This window comes from Polistes fuscatus, unplaced genomic scaffold (assembly GCF_010416935.1).
Source record: "Polistes fuscatus isolate 324 unplaced genomic scaffold, CU_Pfus_HIC Scaffold1, whole genome shotgun sequence".
NCBI classification, from domain to species: domain Eukaryota; kingdom Metazoa; phylum Arthropoda; class Insecta; order Hymenoptera; family Vespidae; genus Polistes; species Polistes fuscatus.
The window spans coordinates 19,328,557-19,351,418 of NW_025112997.1; the positions used below are offsets into that span (position 1 = coordinate 19,328,557).

General features: G+C 28.8%; 2 protein-coding genes across 5 annotated transcripts; one reads left to right on the forward strand and one right to left on the reverse strand.

The window, feature by feature from the left end:
• Positions 1–1,961: 1,961 nt before the first annotated feature.
• Positions 1,962–14,958, forward strand: LOC122523612 (laminin subunit gamma-1). Of its 2 annotated transcripts, none has more exons than XM_043645486.1 (26): positions 1,962–2,090; positions 4,961–5,362; positions 7,141–7,399; positions 7,909–8,210; positions 8,312–8,517; positions 8,602–8,705; positions 9,344–9,532; positions 9,671–9,896; positions 10,011–10,267; positions 10,349–10,521; positions 10,609–10,741; positions 10,815–11,039; positions 11,124–11,312; positions 11,407–11,592; positions 11,685–11,887; positions 11,971–12,186; positions 12,275–12,545; positions 12,618–12,796; positions 12,879–13,009; positions 13,109–13,219; positions 13,317–13,515; positions 13,592–13,829; positions 13,937–14,112; positions 14,202–14,384; positions 14,475–14,592; positions 14,682–14,958. In XM_043645486.1, the coding sequence occupies exons 2-26, from the start codon at positions 5,204–5,206 to the stop codon at positions 14,915–14,917; spliced, it is 4,869 nt and encodes a 1,622-aa protein (XP_043501421.1). In that variant the 5' UTR covers positions 1,962–2,090; positions 4,961–5,203; the 3' UTR covers positions 14,918–14,958. The 2 variants fall into 2 exon arrangements, with proteins under 2 accessions (XP_043501421.1, XP_043501412.1); XM_043645477.1 differs by lacking the exon at positions 1,962–2,090 and adding an exon at positions 3,194–3,654.
• Positions 12,343–22,801, reverse strand: LOC122523622 (syntaxin-6). 3 transcript variants are annotated; one of them, XM_043645517.1, is made up of 7 exons: positions 22,417–22,798; positions 21,507–21,706; positions 21,018–21,112; positions 20,860–20,919; positions 19,562–19,794; positions 19,370–19,464; positions 12,343–12,539 (listed from the first exon to the last, which is right to left on the reverse strand). In XM_043645517.1, exons 1-7 carry the CDS (start codon positions 22,449–22,451, stop codon positions 12,496–12,498), a joined length of 762 nt encoding a protein of 253 aa, XP_043501452.1. In that variant the 5' UTR covers positions 22,452–22,798; the 3' UTR covers positions 12,343–12,495. The 3 variants fall into 3 exon arrangements, with proteins under 3 accessions (XP_043501452.1, XP_043501443.1, XP_043501434.1); XM_043645508.1 differs by lacking the exon at positions 12,343–12,539 and adding an exon at positions 16,384–16,538 and having other exon boundaries at positions 22,417–22,795; XM_043645499.1 differs by lacking the exon at positions 12,343–12,539 and having other exon boundaries at positions 19,090–19,464; positions 22,417–22,801.
• Between the last annotated feature and the right edge of the window lie 61 nt (positions 22,802–22,862).

Consider the following 22,862-nt stretch of genomic DNA (forward strand, 5'->3'; position numbering starts at 1 on the left):
ACAATTTCCCCACTTTTCATTCTTCATTTCATTCGTAGAAACTAATTATCTTATAATGTTTTTTAATGTCTCTTTTATTGTTTTAGGTATTAAGATTTATTCAATTATTATATTATATATTTAATTAATTTTCATTTTAATTTGTTTCAGGATATGATTAATTCTAATGCATTTGTAAGTATTGGATTTTGATCTAAAAAAGGAACATGCCTTCGATGCATTCATTGCATCTTAACAGACCTAAAATAATCTTTTCTTTTTCTTTTTCAGGTTCTTCTACCTCCAATGATTGGGAGAAATTATGTTCTTGCCTAAAATTTCACCCACCAACAATCACCCCTTCCCTATTTCTTTCTTTTTGTACTTCTTCTAGGTTCTTCGTAATAGTGGAAGTCTAACTTTTTTCCTTCTTCTATATTTTTATTATTATTTTGTTGGCAGGATGAACTATGATGCAAAATGTTGTCCAAGAAAAGAGGGAAATGGACCAAAAGAGGACCGAGTTATGATAAACGATAGTATTTTAATATGTTAATTACCTTCGTATTGCATCGCACACGTGAGAAAATTATTGTTCATGTACTGTTATTATTTTTACAGGTACCATAGATAAGTCCAAAATAGAAAAGTGCCACCTTACAAATCTAATCTTTCCCCTTCATTCTAATTCTTTTTAATGTTTCGTTGCAGGATTAAGTTATGGTAGACGGTAATATCAAATAATTATTTTTAAAAGTAACTGAAGTGTTTTAATCCGTTTATTTTTTTCCCCTTAGCATTGTACATGTATGATAATTGTTTTTAATGCACTTTCTTTTCTTTATTTTATAGGTATGCACCATAAATTATGTTTATTTATTTTTATTTTACTATATTTTAGGTAGATTGAAAATTATTGAATATAAAATATTCGTAACTTGTAATCTCCGTATATGCATATATTGAAATTATATTAAAATGTATTCTTTTCAGTAAAATCATCGATGTTACTTAAATTCTATTTAAATGCACTCCTCGTTTTCATTTCGTCGTTCTGTATTCACACTTTTCTCTTCTTTATCGATAATCATTGTAAAGTTTCTTAGGTGTAATTCTTAGGGTGGGGCCTAAGAGTGGGGCTCATTAAAAAACGTTCTCGGGGTGATCATTTTCTTTGGTTTCAATTTAATTCGGATGGGGACATCTTCAGGATGCACATCCCTCGTGGGTCTTCAGAAGCGGTTACCTCCTCGTGGTTAGACCCGGGCAATGGTATTTTACTTTCCATGTAATGTTTAACATATTTTATATGCTATACATTCCATGGCAAGTGAAATCCAGCTAAAGACCGCTTAATTTTAAATAGGAATAAGAAATATAAAGTTGTAACGATATTTAAATTTTTATTTCAAGTTATTTTTGCACAGAGAATTTTTTTACCGAGTATTTGTTTTTTATTAAAATAATGTATATAATATTTCGATTCATTATAATTACTTTATATGTGTGCATACAGTATGGATAGCTTGTGTACACATACGTACACATATACACGCTTATATATTTTATTTTATTTAGATTATATTAATGCAATGTAATGCAAATGGAAATATATTTGAAATTTTTTAATTTAAATGATGACGGGCTAAGAACCTCTTCTCTTCACCGCAAAGGGCGCCACCATACAAAACCGACTTTTAACAAATAAATATCGAAAATTATGTTTTCTGCGAATAATGAATCCAACCGTAATTCTTGACCGATTTTTACGAATAAAATTTTATTTTAAAGATAAAAGTTCGAGCGTAGAGATAGTGTTTAAACAATTTTTTAAATACCTGCTTATAAAAGTATTTTTTATTAGTTTGCATCATGGACCTTACTTTACAGCTGTTTGTCAACGAGAGAAGGAATCGCATGTTCATCTTGGCCAATGAAACACGTTCCAGATTTGACCAATCAAAATTGCTTATAACCAACAGTGTACTCATTGTGGCCTTTCAATTGATGTGCATATAAATCTGGAGCGTTGATGTTTGATTGTTAATTGATGTGCAGTAATATTAAAACACAATTCAATATTTTTTCGTGAAAGCAGAATTATCCGAAAAGTATAATCATAAACAAAATCAAAGCTTTCGAATGGGATAAAAGTTAAATTCTGATATGAAATTTTCCAAATTTTTCTTAGGTTAGGTTTTCAAATGAAAATAATGAAACATTATTTTTCTTTTAAATTACTATATAATTCTATTAGGTTTTCATTAATTATTTTTATAATGAAATTATTTTGTTTTATGGAATACTAAAAAGAAAAATAAATTGTGCATTTATTATTAATTAAACGTTGCTTGATTTTAATAATTTTGATAACTTCATAGTTTTGTAAAATAGAAAAATTGATTAAGTTATATTAATATGTGTATGTATATATAAGTACTATAATTTTATTAATACATGATACATTTTTAAATACATGATATGAAAAATATTATAGATTGGAATTATGGTATCATTTAACATTTCCGGGTAAAAATATATCTGCTGAAACATCCGACTTTCAACATCCATGATAATTATTTTTTTTATAAAAATAGTAACATTCATATATAAAATCTGATTTACTAATACATAAATAATGATACAAATAAACGAACATTATTTTACATTATTCAAATAGCACGCTATATATAAAAACTTAGTTATTTATCAAAATATTTAAAAGAAAAATATTAAGAGAGAAAGAGAGACAATTAGAACTCATTTGAAATAGTGGAAAATACGTGAGAAGAAGTCATCATTCTCTGTTTAATCTTCTTCGTATTTCCGTTCGCGTTAGATAACGATTATTATTACCGTGTGTAAGCATATTCAGAAATCATATGTACAAATAAATGTGGAGAATATGTATTCGCAAAATTAATTACTAAATCATATATTAGTTTATATTAAATCAATTTGATAACTTTTGCACTTGCATTAAATACACAACAATTTTTTACTCGAACGTTGCTCAATTATTTATAAAATATTTCTACTCTTGAAAAAAAAAGATTGCATATGATGTCATGGATTATATATACAGGGTGTCATAAAAATCTCTTTATAGAGAAAAGAATAAAATACAAATCTTACATTGCTTTGCTAATAAAATTACAATATTTGATTTATCATTGTACAGTGTAAAAAAAAGAATGGACCGGCGATGCCGGTACTCCGAATATCTGACAAAAAAGAAAAATTAATAATCTCGTAGTATCGATAAGGCGACTATTGACGGCCAGTTTGTACATAAAAAGAAAATATTTCTTTTTTTTCTTTAATTAAAATAATAGAAATATTCTGTATTATAAAACATTGCTTGCTATAGAATCTATCCAGAAGGTTTATATGGTTTTTTTTTATTACCATATGAAAGAGCGCATGCGCTACTACTAGAACCAAAGAAAGAAAGAGAGAGAGAGAAAGAAAGAAAGAAAGAGGGAAAGAGAAAGAGAGATAGAAAAAGGGGAAAGAGAAAGAGAGCAACGATGTTCGACAGTGCGGCTCCAGCATCGGACGCGGCAGTTACACTTCTTGTTTCTTCTACATTTCAGTTTTGTTCGCAGACTTGTACAGTGAAGAAAGGGACAACGTTCTACTTCTACATTTTTGGGACTTCGTTAGTACGAAGAGGTTAGAAAAGACGATTCGTTTCTTTTCTTAATTTTGGAACGTAGATATTACCAATCGTTTCTACTAGTGTTATATGATATTTTGAAAAAACCTCTCTGTCTTTATATCTCTGTCTCTTTTTCCCTATATGTATATGTATCTCTTTCTCTCTTTCTCTTTCCTTTCACTTAACATAACACGGTGCTGTTAAGAGTCCTATTCGTATTCTGTCTCTCTCTCTCTCTGTCTGTCTGTCTGTCTCTCTCTCTCTCTTTCTCTCTTTCTCTCTCTTACTCTTTCTATCTTTCTTCTTCTTAATCTCCTTTCTTACCATTGCACTTTCAGGATCACTGTACTCCTTGTAGTTTCAAGATGCACTAACAAATAACCCCCCCCTCCCCTACGTAACATACGATCGTGATCTACTCAGAGTTGATTTGACACTTCTTTTTTTTTTTTTTTTACTTTTTTTCTTATTTTTAATTTTATTTATTTGTTTTTTCTTTTTTTTCTTGTAGATATATACCGACTCGTTTCTTTACAAGATAAATTCATATACGAAACTTTTGTTATTTTTATTTTCAACCAAGCTCGGTGAAGATATGTTTCCCTCTCGTAGGCGTGGACAGATCCTATGAAAACTTTTTGTAAGAATAGTCGTAAGAGAGATAACGGACCAGTTTTCTATTTCTATTTTATTTTATATTTTCTTTTCCCCTTTTTGTTTCTTCTTTTCGATTGCATTCAAGTTACGACGAAACAAAGGGGACCTTTTTTTTTACAAGATCGTAGAAATGTTTTATAATTCTTTACGTATCTTCATTCAAATGATTTTATTGAGATTGTACTAATGGTGAGATAGTTTTATTTTCGTCTTATTTTCAGACGTTCAGTTGTATTCTAATATTTGTTACAATTACTTGATAATACCTGGTTGACGTTAGTTTAGTAACTAACATAAAACTTCAGACGTTCTTCAGATTTCTGCTTGAATAGCTAGCATTCGTTATCTCGAGTTGTTTTACATTCGCGCGTGCTTTCCCCTTTAGAGATTTTCTCGCATTCGTGTATTTTCATTTAAAATTAAAAACAAGGAAAATATTTCAATATATTTATATTATCGTAGATCAAAAGTTCGTAAAAATTAATATACATAATGATAAATAGAAAATAACATTTAAATTGTATTCGATCGATTATCCGTTTGTTCATAGATAGAAATATAATTCAAAAAATAATCTACTTTCGCGCGCTTTTTTTCAAATTAGAAATTTGACAAACGATCATTCATTTTGTTTTTCTTTTTCTTATTCTTTTTTGTAAATAGGAAAAAGAAATCATCGATCCTCATGGATCCGATCGGTGACATCATTCAACTACTCTAATCTTCGAAAATAAAGAAAAAATTAATTTTGAAGTGAATCGAAATAATGATCAACAGTTTTAATGGTGCGTAAAACATCGCGATTCGTATTTTGGTGCATCTGTGCTATCCTGTGATCGACTACAGACGAATTAAAAAAAAACAAAAAGGACTGAAGGAATATTTTGAAGATTTGAAAAAAAGGGAATGAAAATGTACGGAAGTTTTTTGAATTTTGTTTTATTCATTGGCACCACGTGCTTCGTGGTATTGGCTGATCCTGATCCATCCGACGAATTGTATACCCGGTGGCCACCGACCAATCGTGACGAAGATAAATGTTATGATCCTGAAGGGAAACCACAGGTTAGTTTAATGAGACCATTAAATTTTTTTTTGTTTCTTTTATATTTACGCAGGGTGTTACAAAAATCGCTTCACCGAACGAGAGGAAGGAAAAATCACAGATAAAATCAAGCCAATATGTGATTATGGCCTATTAATAAAATTATAATATCTTTCTTTTTTTTTTTTATTTTTCGTGATATACATTTTTAGTTAGAATTGCTAACAAAAATTATGGATCTGTAATACTGCAATTTTAAATATTTGCAAATTAATATTTCTAATTTTTCCATTTTGTAAGGCAACTTTTGGGACACTCTTTTTATTTTTCTACATTATTTGCATTCACGTTTAAGCTATTTATTATCAATTATATAGTGTATATATATATATATATATATATATATATATATACAGAAAAAAAAAATAAAAATGAACAAATAAGAAGAGAAAATGAACAAACAAGAAGACGTTTGTGAAAACCTAAATCCGAGCTCTCTTCATTTCTTCGAATCTCTGTTGCGTCGGGTCACAGGGTGAACACATGGTAAAAGCCATGTGTTTCACATACGGTTACAAGATCATATTTTTATGGTATGTGTATGTGTGTGTATTTCACGAGAAAAAAAATGATTCGAATTGACTCTTTTCATTTATTATTATCATCTCTTTTATTGTTTGCGCGTGTATTGATTTTTATTATCATTTTTGTTCTTTTTTAAATTAAAAATTTAATAGAAAAATATCTAATAATATTAGAGTAACTTGTTCTAATCTCGTTTCGAAGTATATATTTATTCGTGGTCAATGACTCTAATGCGATCTTGATCTTCGTATTATCGTATATAAGGAATGAAATATATTAATATTAAAATTAATTCGGTTGAAGGATGAAAAAATAGTTGCTAGTTATTCGTGATTATTAAGATTACATGTAACGCTTCTTCCTAAAAGGGAATTGGAACGACGGGTTATCATAGAAAGGTCCGAAGTTAAACGAACTTTTTGAGATAACATAAAAGAATGATAATGTGCGATAGATACGTGACTTTCAACCATACTCTTTATTTCATTCTTCTTTCTTTTTGTTTGTTTGTTTGTTGAATATATAATAAATTTGATGAGCAAATATTTAAGAAGGAAAAAAAAGAAACGAGATAAATAATCATATATGATTTTTCAATCTTCCCTCTTCAACGAGAGATCAATCGGTTCATGCGAATTTCTCTAATTGATAATGTTAAGATAAGAGAAACATGAATGAAAATCATAAAACTCTCTATGCTGTACAAATGCTATATTTGAATGAAAAATATTTTTATTTTTTTATCATTTTTATCTATTTCTACAAAAATTACGAAAGATATTTTATGTTTCGTGCGATGGTTAATACAATCTTTTTGAAACTTCTACGTCCGACTATTTTAGGTTTTTTTTCTTTTATTGTTTCATTAATTCTTACGAAAAATCAAAAACAAATTATGTCCAATTTTTATTTTTGTAAGTGTCTTGAAAGCTAATTAATTATTTTATTCTTCATTTAGAATATTTTTATGTCACTTATAACGATTAACAATTTTGAAACTCGCACTACGGCGACCATTTTTGTTTTTCTTCTTCTTTTTAATCAATCTCAATGAAAAAAAAAAAAAAAAAAAAAAAAAACCATCGAATGAAATTATTATTTGGAACATTTTTCTGATGAATATTTTTGTTGGTAAGGAAAATTGTTATCGAATTTTTGTATTCCTTTTGTTTAAATTTATTTTTTTTGTTTTGTTTTGTTTATGTTTTTATAGAGATGTATACCACCCTTCGAAAACGCTGCATTTAACGTGCAAATGGATGTAACGAACACGTGCGGAGAGGAAACACCAACTGAATTTTGCAAGCAAACTGGAATTCAAAGGCACTATTGCGAGATTTGTCGATACGGTGATCATCCAGCTTCTTTTCTTACCGATCACGATAATAACGATAATGCAACTTGGTGGCAATCGGAGACCATGTTCGAGGGCATCGAATATCCCAATCAAGTTGTCTTGACTCTACCATTAGGTATCATTATTATTTCATTATTTTATACATCATTTTATTTGATTCAAAGTTTCCTCTCAATGAAAGCATTTATAATATAATAAATCATTACAATTTTTAAACGTTGTTAGAAAATACTTTAGAGGTATGGAAGAGTTGATCGTACAAGGAAATAGCGTCTCTTTTGCGTGGGTGGAATCTGTAAAATAACGGATGTTGTATGAAGTATTTTGTAGGGTTCTACATTTCGATTCTCTTAGTATTGAATTGCACACATATGATATTAAAAATTATAACAAATATTTAAATTGTCCATTTAATTTTTCAAACAATTACTATTTTTACATTTGTTTATTTCTTTTTTTTTTTAATTGCATTTTTAATATATAAGACTTTATAAAAAAAAAAATTAAAATTGTCCGTACGATTATTATAAATATTATTTATGTATTTATATGTATTATTTTATTTGTTTTAAATGGAGCCTTATATTATAATATAAATAATGATTCTCATTTTTGAATTTGAAGGTAAAACGTTCGATATAACATACGTTAGAGTACTGTTTGAATCACCACGTCCAGAAAGTTGGGGTATACATAAAAGGAAAAACGAAAACTCACCTTGGCAGCCATATCAGTATTATTCGGCTACCTGCAGAGACACTTACGAACTTCCAGATTCTAAAGAAACTGTACGCGGTGACGACACGAGAGTACTTTGTACGTCCGAGTATTCGGACATTTCGCCCTTATCGAAAGGGACAGTAGCTTTTTCTACTTTGGAAGGACGTCCCTCGGCATATTATTTTGAAACCAATCCAGCATTACAGGTAGAACAATATTAAATTTACAGTAGATAAATATTCATGTATAAATTAACAAAAAAAAAAGAAGAAATGCAAAATAATTTTGAAAATGTTCATTTTATTAGGAATGGGTACAAGCAACTGATATAAGAATCATCTTGGATAGATTAAACACGTTCGGTGATGAGATGTTTGGTGATGATCAAGTTTTAAAATCTTATTATTATGCGATTGCCGATGTTGCAGTTGGTGCACGTTGTGCTTGCAATGGTCATGCTGGACAATGTGTTAACAGTACAAGCGTTGATGGTAGAACGCGAAGAGTTTGTAGGTAATGCCAATTATAAATAGATCTTCAAATTTCATTCGAATTACTTTCAAACGAACGTTTTGTTAAATATCATTATATTTCTAGATGCGAGCATTACACCGCTGGTCCAGATTGTAACGAATGTTTACCATTTTATAACGATGCACCTTGGGGTCGTGCCACGACCACTGATGCTCACGAATGTAAACGTAAGCATTTTTGATATTACTATTTTTTAATATATATATATACATTTATAATTTATTTTATAATTTATTATCGTGTAGAGATAAACGAGCATGAGTTTAATGAAAATAATAGAAAGGTGAAAAGAAGATCGTATGTTTCTTCTAGTTGAATTCTCGAGAGAAAGAACAACGTATATACCTTCACGATCGGCTTGACATTACACAACTGACTTTACCTTTTACGTCTGTTAGGTGCATTCAAGTGGGGGATATTGTGCACAGTGTAAGAGCATATAATGTAGTTTCTTCCTGTTCAGTTAAGATTCAGTATTATACGATACGTCGTAATATTCACTGAAAGATATTTGCTTTCTTGCATTTCTTTGTTTTATTTAATTGTTTTTTATCGTTAACATTTCATTCTATAAAAATGAACAAACTGGAAGAACAAATGGTTTGAAAATAAATACATTCAAAAATTATATTAACGATGAAGGTGATTATAGTATCGGTGGTATTGATAATAAACACTTTAACGGTGTGTATGGCATCACGTTGGGATGGAATATTTTCGTGGTACCCGGTGTACAGTAAGATTCTTAATTAAATTTATAAAAGATTCAAATAACCTGACTTCATTTTACGTGTGTTGATTTTAGCTTGCAACTGTAACCAATATTCCGAGAGGTGTTATTTCGACAAAGAGTTGTATAAGGCAACAGGTCACGGCGGTCATTGTTTAGACTGCAGAGCTAACCGAGACGGTGCTAACTGCGAAAGATGTCGGGAAAATTTTTATCAACGTCCGGAAGATAATTACTGCATAGCTTGCAACTGCAACGAAATCGGTAAAAAAATTGATATAATTATTTTTAAATAAATAAAAATTTCAATATATAAAATTAAAAACAAAATGTGTGTTGTAAACAGTAACAATGATTATATAACGGTAAATCAAATTAAAAATAAAATTGCAATTGATTTAGGTTCGAGAAGTTTACAATGCAACAGCGAAGGTAAATGTCAATGCAAGCCAGGTGTAACAGGCGATAAGTGCGATCGTTGTGCCGTCAATTTTTACAATTTTGGATCCCTTGGTTGTACATCTTGCGAATGTAATGTACCAGGTTCGCAAGCAAATACACCTAACTGTGATCCATCTACTGGAGTTTGCATATGCAAAGAAAATGTCGAAGGAAAACGTTGTCGAGAGTTAGTATTATTGTTTAAAAAAAATTATTTATTACTGTTTCATTTTTATTATGATGATATCTTTGATAGATGTATCTCATTCGTTAAAATTATTGATTGTACGTTGTTAAACAGGTGTCGACCAGGTTTCTTTAATCTAGCTCTGGAAAATGAATTTGGTTGTACTCCGTGTTTCTGTTATGGTCATTCGTCCATATGTATGCCTGCTGCTGGTTACTCGAAAGTCGTTATTGAGAGTATGTTTGTCAGAGGAAACGAACGTTGGTCAGCTATCGTAGCAGGAAACCCAATACCCGTTCATTATGATCCTTTAACACAAACGATTTACGCAACTGCGTTAGATCGTGACAATGTTTACTTCATTGCACCTGGTAATTTGTCTATCTATTTTCAATGGAGTCTTTTTGAAATAGAAGATAAGGATTATTGATTTATTTTGTTATCATTTACAGACAGATTTCTCGGAGATCAAAGAGCGTCGTACAATCAAGATTTATCGTTCTCTTTAAGGATAGGAGAGGCAGGCCCTGCCCCAACTGCACACGACGTAATATTAGAAGGTGGAAATGGTGAACAAATAACGCAACCGATATTCGGTCAAAAAAATCGTATGCCAACAGTTACGGTAAAGAAAACTGACAATGTTTTAAATTAATTCGTATTCTTACGAATAAGGATTTAATGGATTTAATGTAATTAATATTTTGTATAGGCACAAGAATATAGATTTAGATTACACGAGCACAGCGAGTATGGCTGGCAACCAAGATTATCTGCCAAAGCGTTCATGTCAATTCTCTCCAACTTGACCGCTATAAAGATACGTGGAACTTACACGCATCAAGGTAAAGTTTTGTTTTCGGTAATAAGAAATATCTTTCAAAGAATTATTTTTAAATCATATTTATCGTGTATTAGGTAGAGGTTTCCTCGACGACGTTAAGTTGGAAACCGCACTTCGCGGTGCTGCCGGCGAATCTGCTGATTGGGTTGAACACTGTAATTGTCCTCACGGTTACGTAGGTCAATTTTGCGAATCTTGCGCACCCGGTTTTCATCATGACCCACCAAACGGTGGTCCATTCGCTCTTTGCGTTCCATGTAATTGTAACGGGCATGCAGATATTTGCGAAGCCGAAACGGGTTAGTAGATATTGTGTAATATGAATTGAACTTGGTGTATATCTATCAAATTATTTATATATCTTTTGGTTTAATATATAACAGGTGAATGTATTTGTACACATAATACTGCTGGAAGTAATTGTGAGTTGTGTAGTCGTGGATATTATGGGTATCCCTTAAAAGGCACTCCCAACGATTGCAAGCCATGCCCGTGTCCTGATAACGGTCCTTGCATTCTTCTTGGTAATAATCCCGATCCGATTTGTTCTGAATGTCCAATAGGAAGAACAGGTGAAGAAATATTTTTCTGTTATTATATTATCACACGCGCACATTTACTTCGTATATCAAAGTTACGAGATGTTATTTTGAATTTTATTTTTAGGGCCAAGATGTGAAACTTGTTCAGATGGTTACTTTGGTAATCCCGAGAAAGGAATAGCTTGTCGACCTTGTGAATGTAATAATAACATTGATTTAAATGCAGTAAGAAATTGTAATCATGAAACTGGAGAATGTTTGAAGTGTGTCAATAACACTGCTGGCTTCCATTGCGAAGAATGTCTTTCGGGTATATTAACAAAATAATTTGTAACAAATTTTACAATATTTTGATAATTAATTATGACCTTTTTCATGAGCATTAATAAATCATTCCATCAGGTTATTATGGAGATGCTTTGTCTGATAATAGAGAAGATGGATGCAAATTGTGTCAGTGTTATCCACCAGGTACAGTTGAACTCGAAGATGGAAGAGTTGCTCCTTGCGATCAACTTGTGGGTCATTGTCTCTGTAAGCCTCATGTAATGGGACGTAATTGTGATAAATGCGAGGACGGATATTATCATATATTGAGTGGCGAGGTAAATGCATAATTAAATAAAATGATAAACGACATGCATAAAATTATGAAATAGTTTAGGTCATGTTCATATAAATATTTTAGGGATGTACACCTTGCAATTGCGATTCAGAGGGATCTTATAATCGGACTTGTAATGCTGTTAGTGGTCAATGCCAATGTAGACCTGGAATAACTGGCCAACGTTGCGATACTTGTTTACCATATCAGTTTGGTTTTAGCAGGGAAGGCTGTAAACCTTGCGATTGCGACAGAATTGGATCACAAGATCTTCAATGTGATGCCAGTGGACAATGTCCCGTAAGTTTACAATTATATATAAATTTTATTTATAACAATCCTTTTTTATTTTAATTAATCATATGTATATTTTTTATTTTTATCACAGTGCCTTACAAACGTAGAAGGAAGACGTTGCGATCGGTGTAAGGAAAATAAATACAACAGACAAAATGGTTGCATCGATTGTCCTGATTGTTATAATCTAGTTAAATCTGCTGTCGATAGACATAGACAACGTTTATCGGAATTAGAGAATACCCTTAAAAAGATTAATAGTAGCCCGACCGTCATAAAAGATTCAGAATTTGAAAATGAATTGAAAAATGTTCAGAACAAAGTGAAGAATTTGTTGAATATCGCCAAACAAGAATCTGGAAGTAAATAGCAATTTATAAATCTATATAAATATATTATCTTCTCGCAACAATACTTAAATTTTGATATTTAAGGTGGAAATAAAACACTCTCCGAGCAACTAGATGAATTGCATAGCCAATTGACTGAAATAGGTCTTATTTCGCAAGCAGTTAATTTAACAGTTGCTGAAACGTATAAGACTGCTATTGAAGGATCGACAAATGTTAATACAGCGGAGATAGTATTAGATAAAATACATGATCAGTTAACTGTAAGTTAAAGAAATATTCTTACTTCAATATTATAAATAAATTTGTATTAAACATATATATATATATTAATAATAATAATAGGAAGCAGAAGATTATTTAGCTACAGACGGAGCAACGGCGTTAACAGAAGCTAAATTACGTGCCGATCAAGTTGGTCAACAAAATCAACAAATGACAGACATTGCACACGAAGCACGTATGCTAGCCGATTTGTATGTAGAACATTTCTTTCATTTCATATCTATGTAAAAAGAACAATCTATGCATAATATAGATGATTAATAATATTAGTGATATTAATTTTTATACAGTAATACCAACGAAGCTAAGAAAATTCATATGCTGGCCGAGCAAGCTCGAAATACATCCTTGGAAGCTTATAATCTTGCCAAAAAAGCGATAGCTAAAAATTCCAACATGACGTATGTATTGTTTCTTAAATTTCTTTTTATATTTCATAAATACAAAACGTTGAATGATGAAAGTAATACGAAATTCTAATTTTCTATTATATATCAGGGATGTTTTAAGAGAATTAGAAAACAAATTAGATATGTTGGAAGATCGTATGAACGAAGTAAAGAATCTTACAGCAGTTGCAAGGGATAAAGCATCCGCAGTTTCTTCGGAAGCATTAGATTTATCTGTGTTATATTCTTCTATTCCTTCCGTTGACGTTGATTCGCTTCAACAACAAGTTGATAATGTTAACAAAGAAGTAAGTATTTTCCTTTATTTATTTATTCGTTGTATTAAAATTTGCATATCAATTTTATTGTCTTATTTTTTAACAGGGATTACGGTTAAAAGAAGAAGCGCAATTAATATTACAACAAAATGAAGATTATATTAAAGAAATGACTGACAAAGTACGAAAGAGCGAACAATTGTTAGATAAAGCACAAGATCAACAAGCAGCTACCGCAGAATTACTAGCAGAATTGGACGGTGCTAACGAAAAGGCAAATGACGCTGTTGAACGTGGTGATCAAACGTTAAAAGAAGCGCAAGAGACTTTAAAAAAATTAGGAGGTAAAATATCATAACTCTTGATTATATTTTACATCAAATAGGGTTAAATATAAAACATTATATCATAAAACATTAAATCAATTATAAAAACTAACTATTTTATTTAGAATTTGACGACGAGGTGCAACGCGAACGTATAAAAGCTCAAGATGCATTGAAGAGCACTGAAGAAATTGAGAAAATGATTAAAGTTGCGATAGAAAAAATAAACCAACTTGAGGATGTATTAAAAGGGTCTGAAAATAATGCGATAAAAGCGCACCAAAAAGCACAAAATGCACAGGTAAACTTAGAATTAATCATTTTTATGATATTCCCACAACAAATGGGAAAATGAAATTTATTTCTTTGGTTTATGTCGTTTTATCTTAGACGTATGCAGAAAAAGCAAGCGAAAATGCTGACAATATTAGAACACAAGCAAATGCAATTAAATTAGATGCATTGCGTTTAGGCAAAGAAGCAGAAACATTACATCTCAGAGTTAATACTACAGATTCTCTAATGAAAAATTATGAAATTCAAATTGGAAAAGATTCGAATATTACTACAGAGGTAACAATTAAAATAATTATATATATTATATAAATTGAATAGTAAATAAATAATATTATATATAAATAAATATAAAATTATTTTGTTTAGGCTAATCACAAAGTTGGACAAGCCAAAAACAAAGTAGGTTTAACTTCAACGTACGTCGACAAAGCATTGTCAGACATAGCCGAAATCATGAAAGAGCTTCAAGATCTTCCTGAAATAGGTCAGTGTGCATAAGTTATAATTTTTTAAATATATCCTTTTTATAATATACGAACTTTAATAATTAATAAAAAAAACTTTCTTACACAGATGATAATAGTTTAAATAATTTGGAAGAACGTTTAGCAGCGGCGGAGAAAGAAATAAAAGCTGCTAATTTAGATCAGAGAATTAAGTTATTAACTGACGCAAAGATTACACAAACCCAATGGGTTAAAAATTATGAAGACGAAGTCAGTAGATTAAGAATAGAAGTTGAAAATATTGATGACATAAGAAAAGCTTTGCCTACAAATTGTTACAAACGTGTACGTTTAGAGCCATAAGTAAGTATGTAATATATACTCGAAGAGGCACTATTTGAGTATACAAACAATTCCTGAATTTTATTATTCTACAACAGGATTTCTCAAACTTTTCCACTTGACGACGACCTTTTTTAGCTGAATAAATATTCTATACTATCATAAACTCACAGACATACTATGTATTTAGTATTGCCAAAATGGTTTTGAATTAATTTTTAATAATTGCAATTCTGAGGGAAGTAATTTTTTAATTCTGCTCAAATTTCTACAACTTTCAAATTTTGTTGCGCAAACCCCCCGTACAGAGTCACAAACCTACACTTTGAGAAATCCTGTTCTGAGGAATATATACGATAAGGAGTTATCGTATTGTTTAGATGTTCTCTAAGCGAACAACTTTCAAGCTTTCATATACGTCAAAAAGGTGCCTTAATTAAATTCACATAAGTGTAGCATAATGAATAAAAAAATAGGTTCAATGTGAAATGTCATATAATATTATGTGACAACGCATAATACTTTTAATATATTGCACACTTATGATATCTACAAGCTATTAAAGTTGTATATCATTTTATTTAATATGCGATTATTTTTTTTTTTTAAGACAAAGCTTTTTCATTACTTCTTTTTATTATTATTTTTTAATACATATTTGCTATCGCTAAAAGCAAGCAAATGATTGCAATAATAAACATTACACCAAAGATTTCTTTATAGTTTATACAATATGTCCAACTAGGATCTTCAAATCTTTTTTAATTTTATATAACTTCATTATATACATTAACATAAATCGTTATCAATTTTATATACAAAGTATAATCTATTCGTAGTCTTACATTATAAAATTTATCTCAAATTATTAGGAAAATTAAATGCTAAGATGTTAAATCGAAATTTATACTGAGTTTAATCTATCGTTATCGAATATTTTCTTATATTAATTTTCTTTTTGTTATGAATTTGGCATTACGTTTTATTTTATTTTATTTTTAAACAAAAGCACACCATCGATATAATAATATATAATTTTCAAAATTGAATATACATATCATAACTATATACAACTTATTTTTTCAATATATAAAAAAAAAAGTAGTATATAGTAAAAGAAATTTTATATAATTGCCAATTAGTACATAAATATATATAATATTAATTAACGTAACAATGAAAATCTAAAATCTGAATAAAGAACATTTTAATTTATCAATTATATCCGTTTGTTATTGCATTTCGATAATAATAAAAAAAAAAGAAAAAAATTAAAAAATTAAAAACAAATTCACCATTAAAATTCTGAGGGAAGGAAACTTTGAAAAATTGTTGTGTATGTCTCTAATGTAAGTATGCTTTTATTTTTTATATATATGTAATATATATATATATATATGTATATATCATCATAAAATATACTTGTTAAAAATATATGCAACAAAAAGGAGAAACAAAAAGAAAACAAGAAAATAAAAAAAATGAAATTCTTTTTAATTCTAATCTATATTGAATCCTATGAAGAAGAACCAATCGTTTGTACAGGAAATATAAAACTAAGAAATTCATGTTATTATGAACAAAAAGATTATTAATACCAATATAGCGCTCAACACTGCAATGGCCAGCCATTGTCTCCGATCTAAAACAAACGAAAGTAACATCACATGCGTCACTTATATGAATACATCTAAACATGATTTTTTTTTTAAATAGCAGTGGCAATAAAAATCTCGAATACGAGTAAAAGCAAAATTTAATTTTATATTTGGCCCTTCTTCAAATACATTGTGTACATAAACATTTAATTTTCACACATGCATCAAAACTAATTTTAAAAATATTGATTTCAGTATATTAATTTCGAGACAAATGGAAAAGAAAGATAATAAAGAAAATGTTTTATTGAAAGATTTCACTTTAATAAATATTTGAAATATTTAATATTAGGAATAATAATAAGTGTCATTATTTAAATAAAATATTAATACTTCGAATCAATGAAATCTTTCAACAAGAAAAATCGAATAATCAATTGTTTGGATACAAGTTCAATATTATACTTGAACGTGTATATATATATTCGTGGATAAGGAAAAATATTGATGGTATTTTAACATCAATGTATATATTAAATAATATATTTAAGTATATTTCTAAATTTTATTTTTTTTTTTTTTGTTTTTTTTTCCCCTTTCATAAGTCTATTATTTTTAACTAGTTTTACATACTGAAATACTATTTTATTTTGATATGAAGTCTCATAAGATTATAATATTTCTATTATTTTGTTGTTCTTTCCTAAAATGATCTATACACATATCGTATCTTTAATTTTGTCCTAAAGGGACAAATATTTTGTTAATTTTTAAAATTTCCGACACTCGTTAACAATGTATTGTATTTTAAAGAAACAATCAATCTCAATCATCATACATACATGCAAATATTTCATTCTATTTTCTAAGTATAATTTCATTGAACAGATTAGAAATGTATGTATGTACATATTTCATTTTATTTTATGCTAAGATAGAGAGAGACAAACACATTCAATATTTTAATACCCACCGAAACCTTCCTTTAAATAGACTTGAACTTTAAATCACTTAGCACACTGATATCACATTGTGTAGATTGGAAGTACAAGTGTCTGAGGTATTTCCAATATCGAAATATTATAGAAAATTTATCTAATTGCTATGCGTCATTTTGTTTCTTGTATTAAATCTTTTTATCAGGTACGTAAGCATTTCCGCTTACCCCCGTTTCTATTTTTAACTTCTGCTCGACAATATATGCTTTTATATTTTTGGCAATTGGTATTGTTTTTATTCATCTTTAATTCAACAAAATATCAACTATATCCTTTTTTTTTTTTTTAAATTTACCTACATATATTATTCTTCTTATTAAATATTACGTCAACGATATTTAGATTTATTGTTACTGCTTATAGTTTTTTTTTTTAACACACATCGTGTAATGCTTTATTGCACTTTAATATATATATATATAACTATTACTTTAGTTTTCTCATATGTATAGTTATGTATATTTCTTTTTAATCTATATCTACAGAAAAAGTATCATTTCCAAGTACATATAAGTGGTCCTTTTTTAAAATGTAAAACTATAAATTTGGCCAAGTATTACAAAACGGTTAAATAATATTAAACCTCTCTAAAACCTGTGTGTATTCACCTGGACAATTAAGCAAATTACACGCTAATTTATTATACCTTCTCTTTATCTTGTTTTCTTACATTATCATTAGCTTCAAATACTTGATGACTGTATTTAATAGTCATTTAGTACATTTACTTTGCAAAAATAAATTGTTGCAATTATAAGACTTCATAAATACATATCATTTGGTTTTCATCTTCTTTTTAACATTATTTGTCATTTCTAAATATATGAGGATAATTTCAGGAATGCTTTCGATACACTAAAATAAGAATCAAAAATTTATACACTCGAGTATATAATTATATGAACTTTTTTCTTATTTTAGTGTACTGAAACTATCCCTAAAATTATACCTGAATATTTCGAAACACTCTGTGTGTATATATATATATTTATTTATTTTTATATAGGAACTTAATAAATTCAAAGAAAAAAAATAGATACTCTTCCCTAATACGAATATCTAACTCTACGTTTCATATTTTTTAACAACAATAATATAATATAAAAGAAAATTCATTATATCCGAGAAATTGCAATATAAATTAACCGCCTCAAGTCATTTTCTCTACATTATTGACTTATTTTTTAAAAATCATATTAATATGAGTATTATAGGTATATTAATATCCTGTATCTTGTATGTATAATATAACAATCACGATATAGTTACTATTTAACACCAAACAGAGGATATTGAGCATACAATACTATACATTGAAAATAATATCAAATTAAAAAAGAATAATGTTGAAATTAATAAAAGCTTGCTTGCTTACTAATGCAAATATTAAACCAGATAAATCTTAAAAAGAGAGTGCAAAAATAGATAAATATTTCACTTTGTTTAAAATAATATCAAAATGGTGTTTTCTTATTTTATGATTAATAATAATAATAATAATAATAATAATAATAATAATATGCAATAGAGATATCAGAATGTTGTAAAAAATCATAACATCATCATTGGTCAGTTCTATTCGATAAGAAAAATTCCATAATTTTTCAGCATTTACTTTTGAATACTTTCAGCTATGATTTCTGATTGAAATAATTGTTACTCATGGAAAAAAAATATTTCCATTTTTCTACTGAATAATTATGGTATTATAATAATAATAATAATAATAATAATAATGATAAACATCTAATCTCCAGCACATAAGAAGCAGTTGGTTATTGTAGTTGATAAAGAAGATAAAGAAGAAGGTTTAGAGGTAAGATCGGATACAGTAGATGTGGCTGTGGTAGGGGCAGGTATGTAATTATTATAATTACCGTTAGTCATGTGGAGAACTTTAGCCATTTTCTTCATTGTCGCATCTAACTTAAAGCCTGTTGTTTCTAATTCATTACCAAATTCATCCAGCATACTGTAATTCATATAAACCATTTATTAACATTAATAATAGAGTCATTAAAACTAAATAATTGTATAACAATTATATAAAATTATATTTGTAAGCTTACATCGCTTGTTCATCTAATTCCGAATTGATTTGTTTGGACACCGTTTTGAGCGTACCAATACTTTCACCAATTATTTCTAATTGTTCATCTTGTTGTCTCATCGTGTCATTTTGTTGCTGTAGCGTATCCCCAAGAAATTGTCTGTTCGGACTATCAGTCTCATTTTCAAGCTTACTATATTTAGTCGAAGCATGATTGACGGGAACACGAGCGGGACTGTTATCCAAAAGGGGCTGAAAGATTAATGAAAATATTATTATTGTTGTGTATTTATTGTTTTAAAATCAGAAACAAAAAATATACACTTTTATACAAATATGAAATATCATTTACCGTGTAAACCATTTTTTCGTTATCGTAACTCATAATACATATACTTCAAATTATTTTACCCGATTGATATTAAAATTAATTAAGTTTTATAACAATATAACACTATTCTTATTTAATTCTTAAAAAAATATGTAAATGGATTTAATTTTGTTGTTTTTTATTATTAATTACTTATTATTAATTATTTATTATTAATTATTTATTATACGCATAAACTCATCATATTTCCTAACGATTAGTTCTTAATCTTAATACAAAACGATAAATTTATAAAATTGACACATGTCATCGTTTCATGCACAGTTATTTGTATTGATCACAGCTGATTCAGGTAATAGTGAAATAGTAACATATAGGAACATCGTGGAACCAATCACAACAATTATAATCTAACTATATTTCATAGGAAGTTCGAACAAAATACGCGGTATGATCTAATCACTGATTGGTGCATTTCAAATAATAGAATTTATTCAAAATGATATGGAAATTTAATTTTACTTTTCTTTCACTTTTCTGTTATAAAATAATTATAAATAAATTATATAACCTAAATTATATTTAAATTTACGAATGGAAGAAATAACAAAAATTATCTAATTTAGTAATTAATAATAAATAAAAATACTAGTATTTTTTATTGAAAATTTTTAATGCTACTTTTTGAATAGCCCGATATAATACGTTGTTTTTGTTATTTTTATGATAAAATATAAAAAATATTTAAAAATATGTATACAAAGAATAAAAAATAATTTTCATCAATATTAAGTCGCGATTTATAAAATTGCATTTTCCAATAAAGATAAGCTGATAATCTTTTCGTCGTTGATAGGATATCTAATCAAAACAGCTATATTTATGAAACTAATGAAAATATAATTCTCAATTATGTTTTATCGAAAAAAAGAAAGAAAATAACTGTGATTTTAAAATCCAATAGATTGAAGAATTATTACACGTACCTGTCTGGCCGTACTATCACGGTCTCTGCCCCTACTTAAATTCATCTTATCTTTCATAATCTATAACAAAAAGAAAAGGCAAATGTGTTTCATCTTTCATCATACTTGTGTAGAGATTTCGAAGAGAGTAACTTTATTTTGTTATTTTTTAATTTTACCTTCACTTCTTCACGCGTTTGTTCGATAAAACTTCGTTGAACGCTTAATTCCTTATTATCGATCTTAAATTTCGTTGGATTTTTCTCTACTATACGTATAAATTTATATATGTTAAAGATCATAAAAATCTTGTATTGTAATTCAAAACTTATACCCAGTCTTATCGATCATACCGATAAAGAAAATTTAAATATAATCTTCGAATGCACGAGTCAAATGAAAAACATAGATTTTAATATTAAAAATATATATCTTCTCATATAAATAAAACATTTTAATTAAGTTTTTGTTAATAAAAACATTTCTTTTTAAAATCTTTCTTGTAAAAAAAGTAAATAATATTAATACTTAAATAAATAATAGTAATTACTTTTTTGTATTAAATCAATTTTTAGAATTTGCTTTTGCTAACTTTTAAAATAAATAAAGAAAAATAACAATATAAATAATGTCGATTGCGCGTGTTTGTGTTAGTAATTAAAGGATATAAATAGTGTCTTCTAGATCATCGAGATCCCACTCAATTGAGCGTAGAGCTTTTCGCAACTCTGTCGTCGTCCAATCCAATTCTTCGCGCGAAATCGGGATTCCCCCTCCAGCGTTTATTGTAGGACTGGTAACGACATTTTGTAATTCCGTCCAGCGGCCGTATAAACCTCGATTCTTATTTAGAGCCTTGCAAACCTCGCTGAAATAAATTAAACCGTGGATTCTTTTTTTGTTTTATATGAATCGATAATACAAAAATTATCTTTAGATTATTAATCTTTCGTAACGTAAAACTGAAATATTTCATCTTTCATTACTTTATCGAATTTTGTTAACAACGATAATTCGATTCTCTTACGAATCGATTTGAATTTATTCGAAAAATTGATCAATGTTTTATGAATTATCGTTTCTTAGTTGTAAATACTAATTTTTTTCTTTATTGAGTATAAATCAAACATAAAAACACTTGTATGTAATCGATGTCATCGATTGTTGACATCGTATTGAAAGCAACGTTTCCAAATAACACGATTGTACATAATCATTAAGCGTGTGGTCACGGTCCGTGAAACATCGCAGCTATTTACCGAGAAACAACATCACATTTTCTTGCAAACGTTAACAAGAATATCTAAAATTTGCATGCTATTTGAAACTGTATATTAATATATATATATATATACCGATAAAATAATTATTTTTAACGGAGATAAGAGATTAATCTTGAAAAATGAATATTCAAATAATCCGATTGTTTCTTCTTAAAACAAAAGAACGGGGTATATTCTATATTTGCATGTAGCTGTCAAATCTGAGCGCCATACTTTGCTAATGTTTTCTTTTTCTTTTTTTTTTTTTTTAATCGTAAATATCGAACAACGACATTTAATTGTAAATGAAACTTACTCTTTGACGACAAAAAAAGGATTCTCCAGCGTCATTCCTTCTTTAAATTTGTAAGGGCGGCTTTGTTCGCCGCCACACGGCTCCTTCAGAAATCCCCGTCCGTGATTTGACGATCATCGGTGGAAATTCTAAAACTTCCGAGCCAACTTTACACGTAAACTCGAACGACGTTACGATAAGGGGTGGAATTAAAAGGAGGGAGAAGCAAAAAAAAATGTATGACAACGACGACGACGACGTCGATCGTCGGGACACTTTCTGATATTATACTCGTCTGTTATCACGTCTGCAGCAGACGTCCACTTCGGCTGCTACTGCAGACGACTATTTATTCGATTTTAATGTCGTGCGCAACTCTCACGTCTCTCTCTCTAAAACTCGGTTTAATATTGATTTCGTATTGCAACATATAACGCACGATTCACATTTATGTACACGATCGACCA

Bases quoted from the DNA above. Each gene is read 5' to 3' on its own strand.
- LOC122523622 (XM_043645499.1), bottom strand. From the start codon at position 22,451: ATGACGCTGGAGAATCCTTTTTTTGTCGTCAAAGA. The intron at 21,113-21,506 runs ATATCCTTTAAT...ATAAATTTATAC, and splicing joins TGATCTAGAAGACACTATTT to GTATAGTAGAGAAAAATCCA. The intron at 19,795-20,859 runs GTACGTGTAATA...TTAATCTTTCAG, and splicing joins GTGATAGTACGGCCAGACAG to CCCCTTTTGGATAACAGTCC.
- LOC122523612 (XM_043645486.1), top strand. From the start codon at position 5,204: ATGAAAATGTACGGAAGTTTTTTGAATTTTGTTTTATTCATTGGCACC. The intron at 11,888-11,970 runs GTAAATGCATAA...TAAATATTTTAG, and splicing joins ATCATATATTGAGTGGCGAG to GGATGTACACCTTGCAATTG. The intron at 14,593-14,681 runs GTCAGTGTGCAT...TTTCTTACACAG, and splicing joins TCAAGATCTTCCTGAAATAG to ATGATAATAGTTTAAATAAT.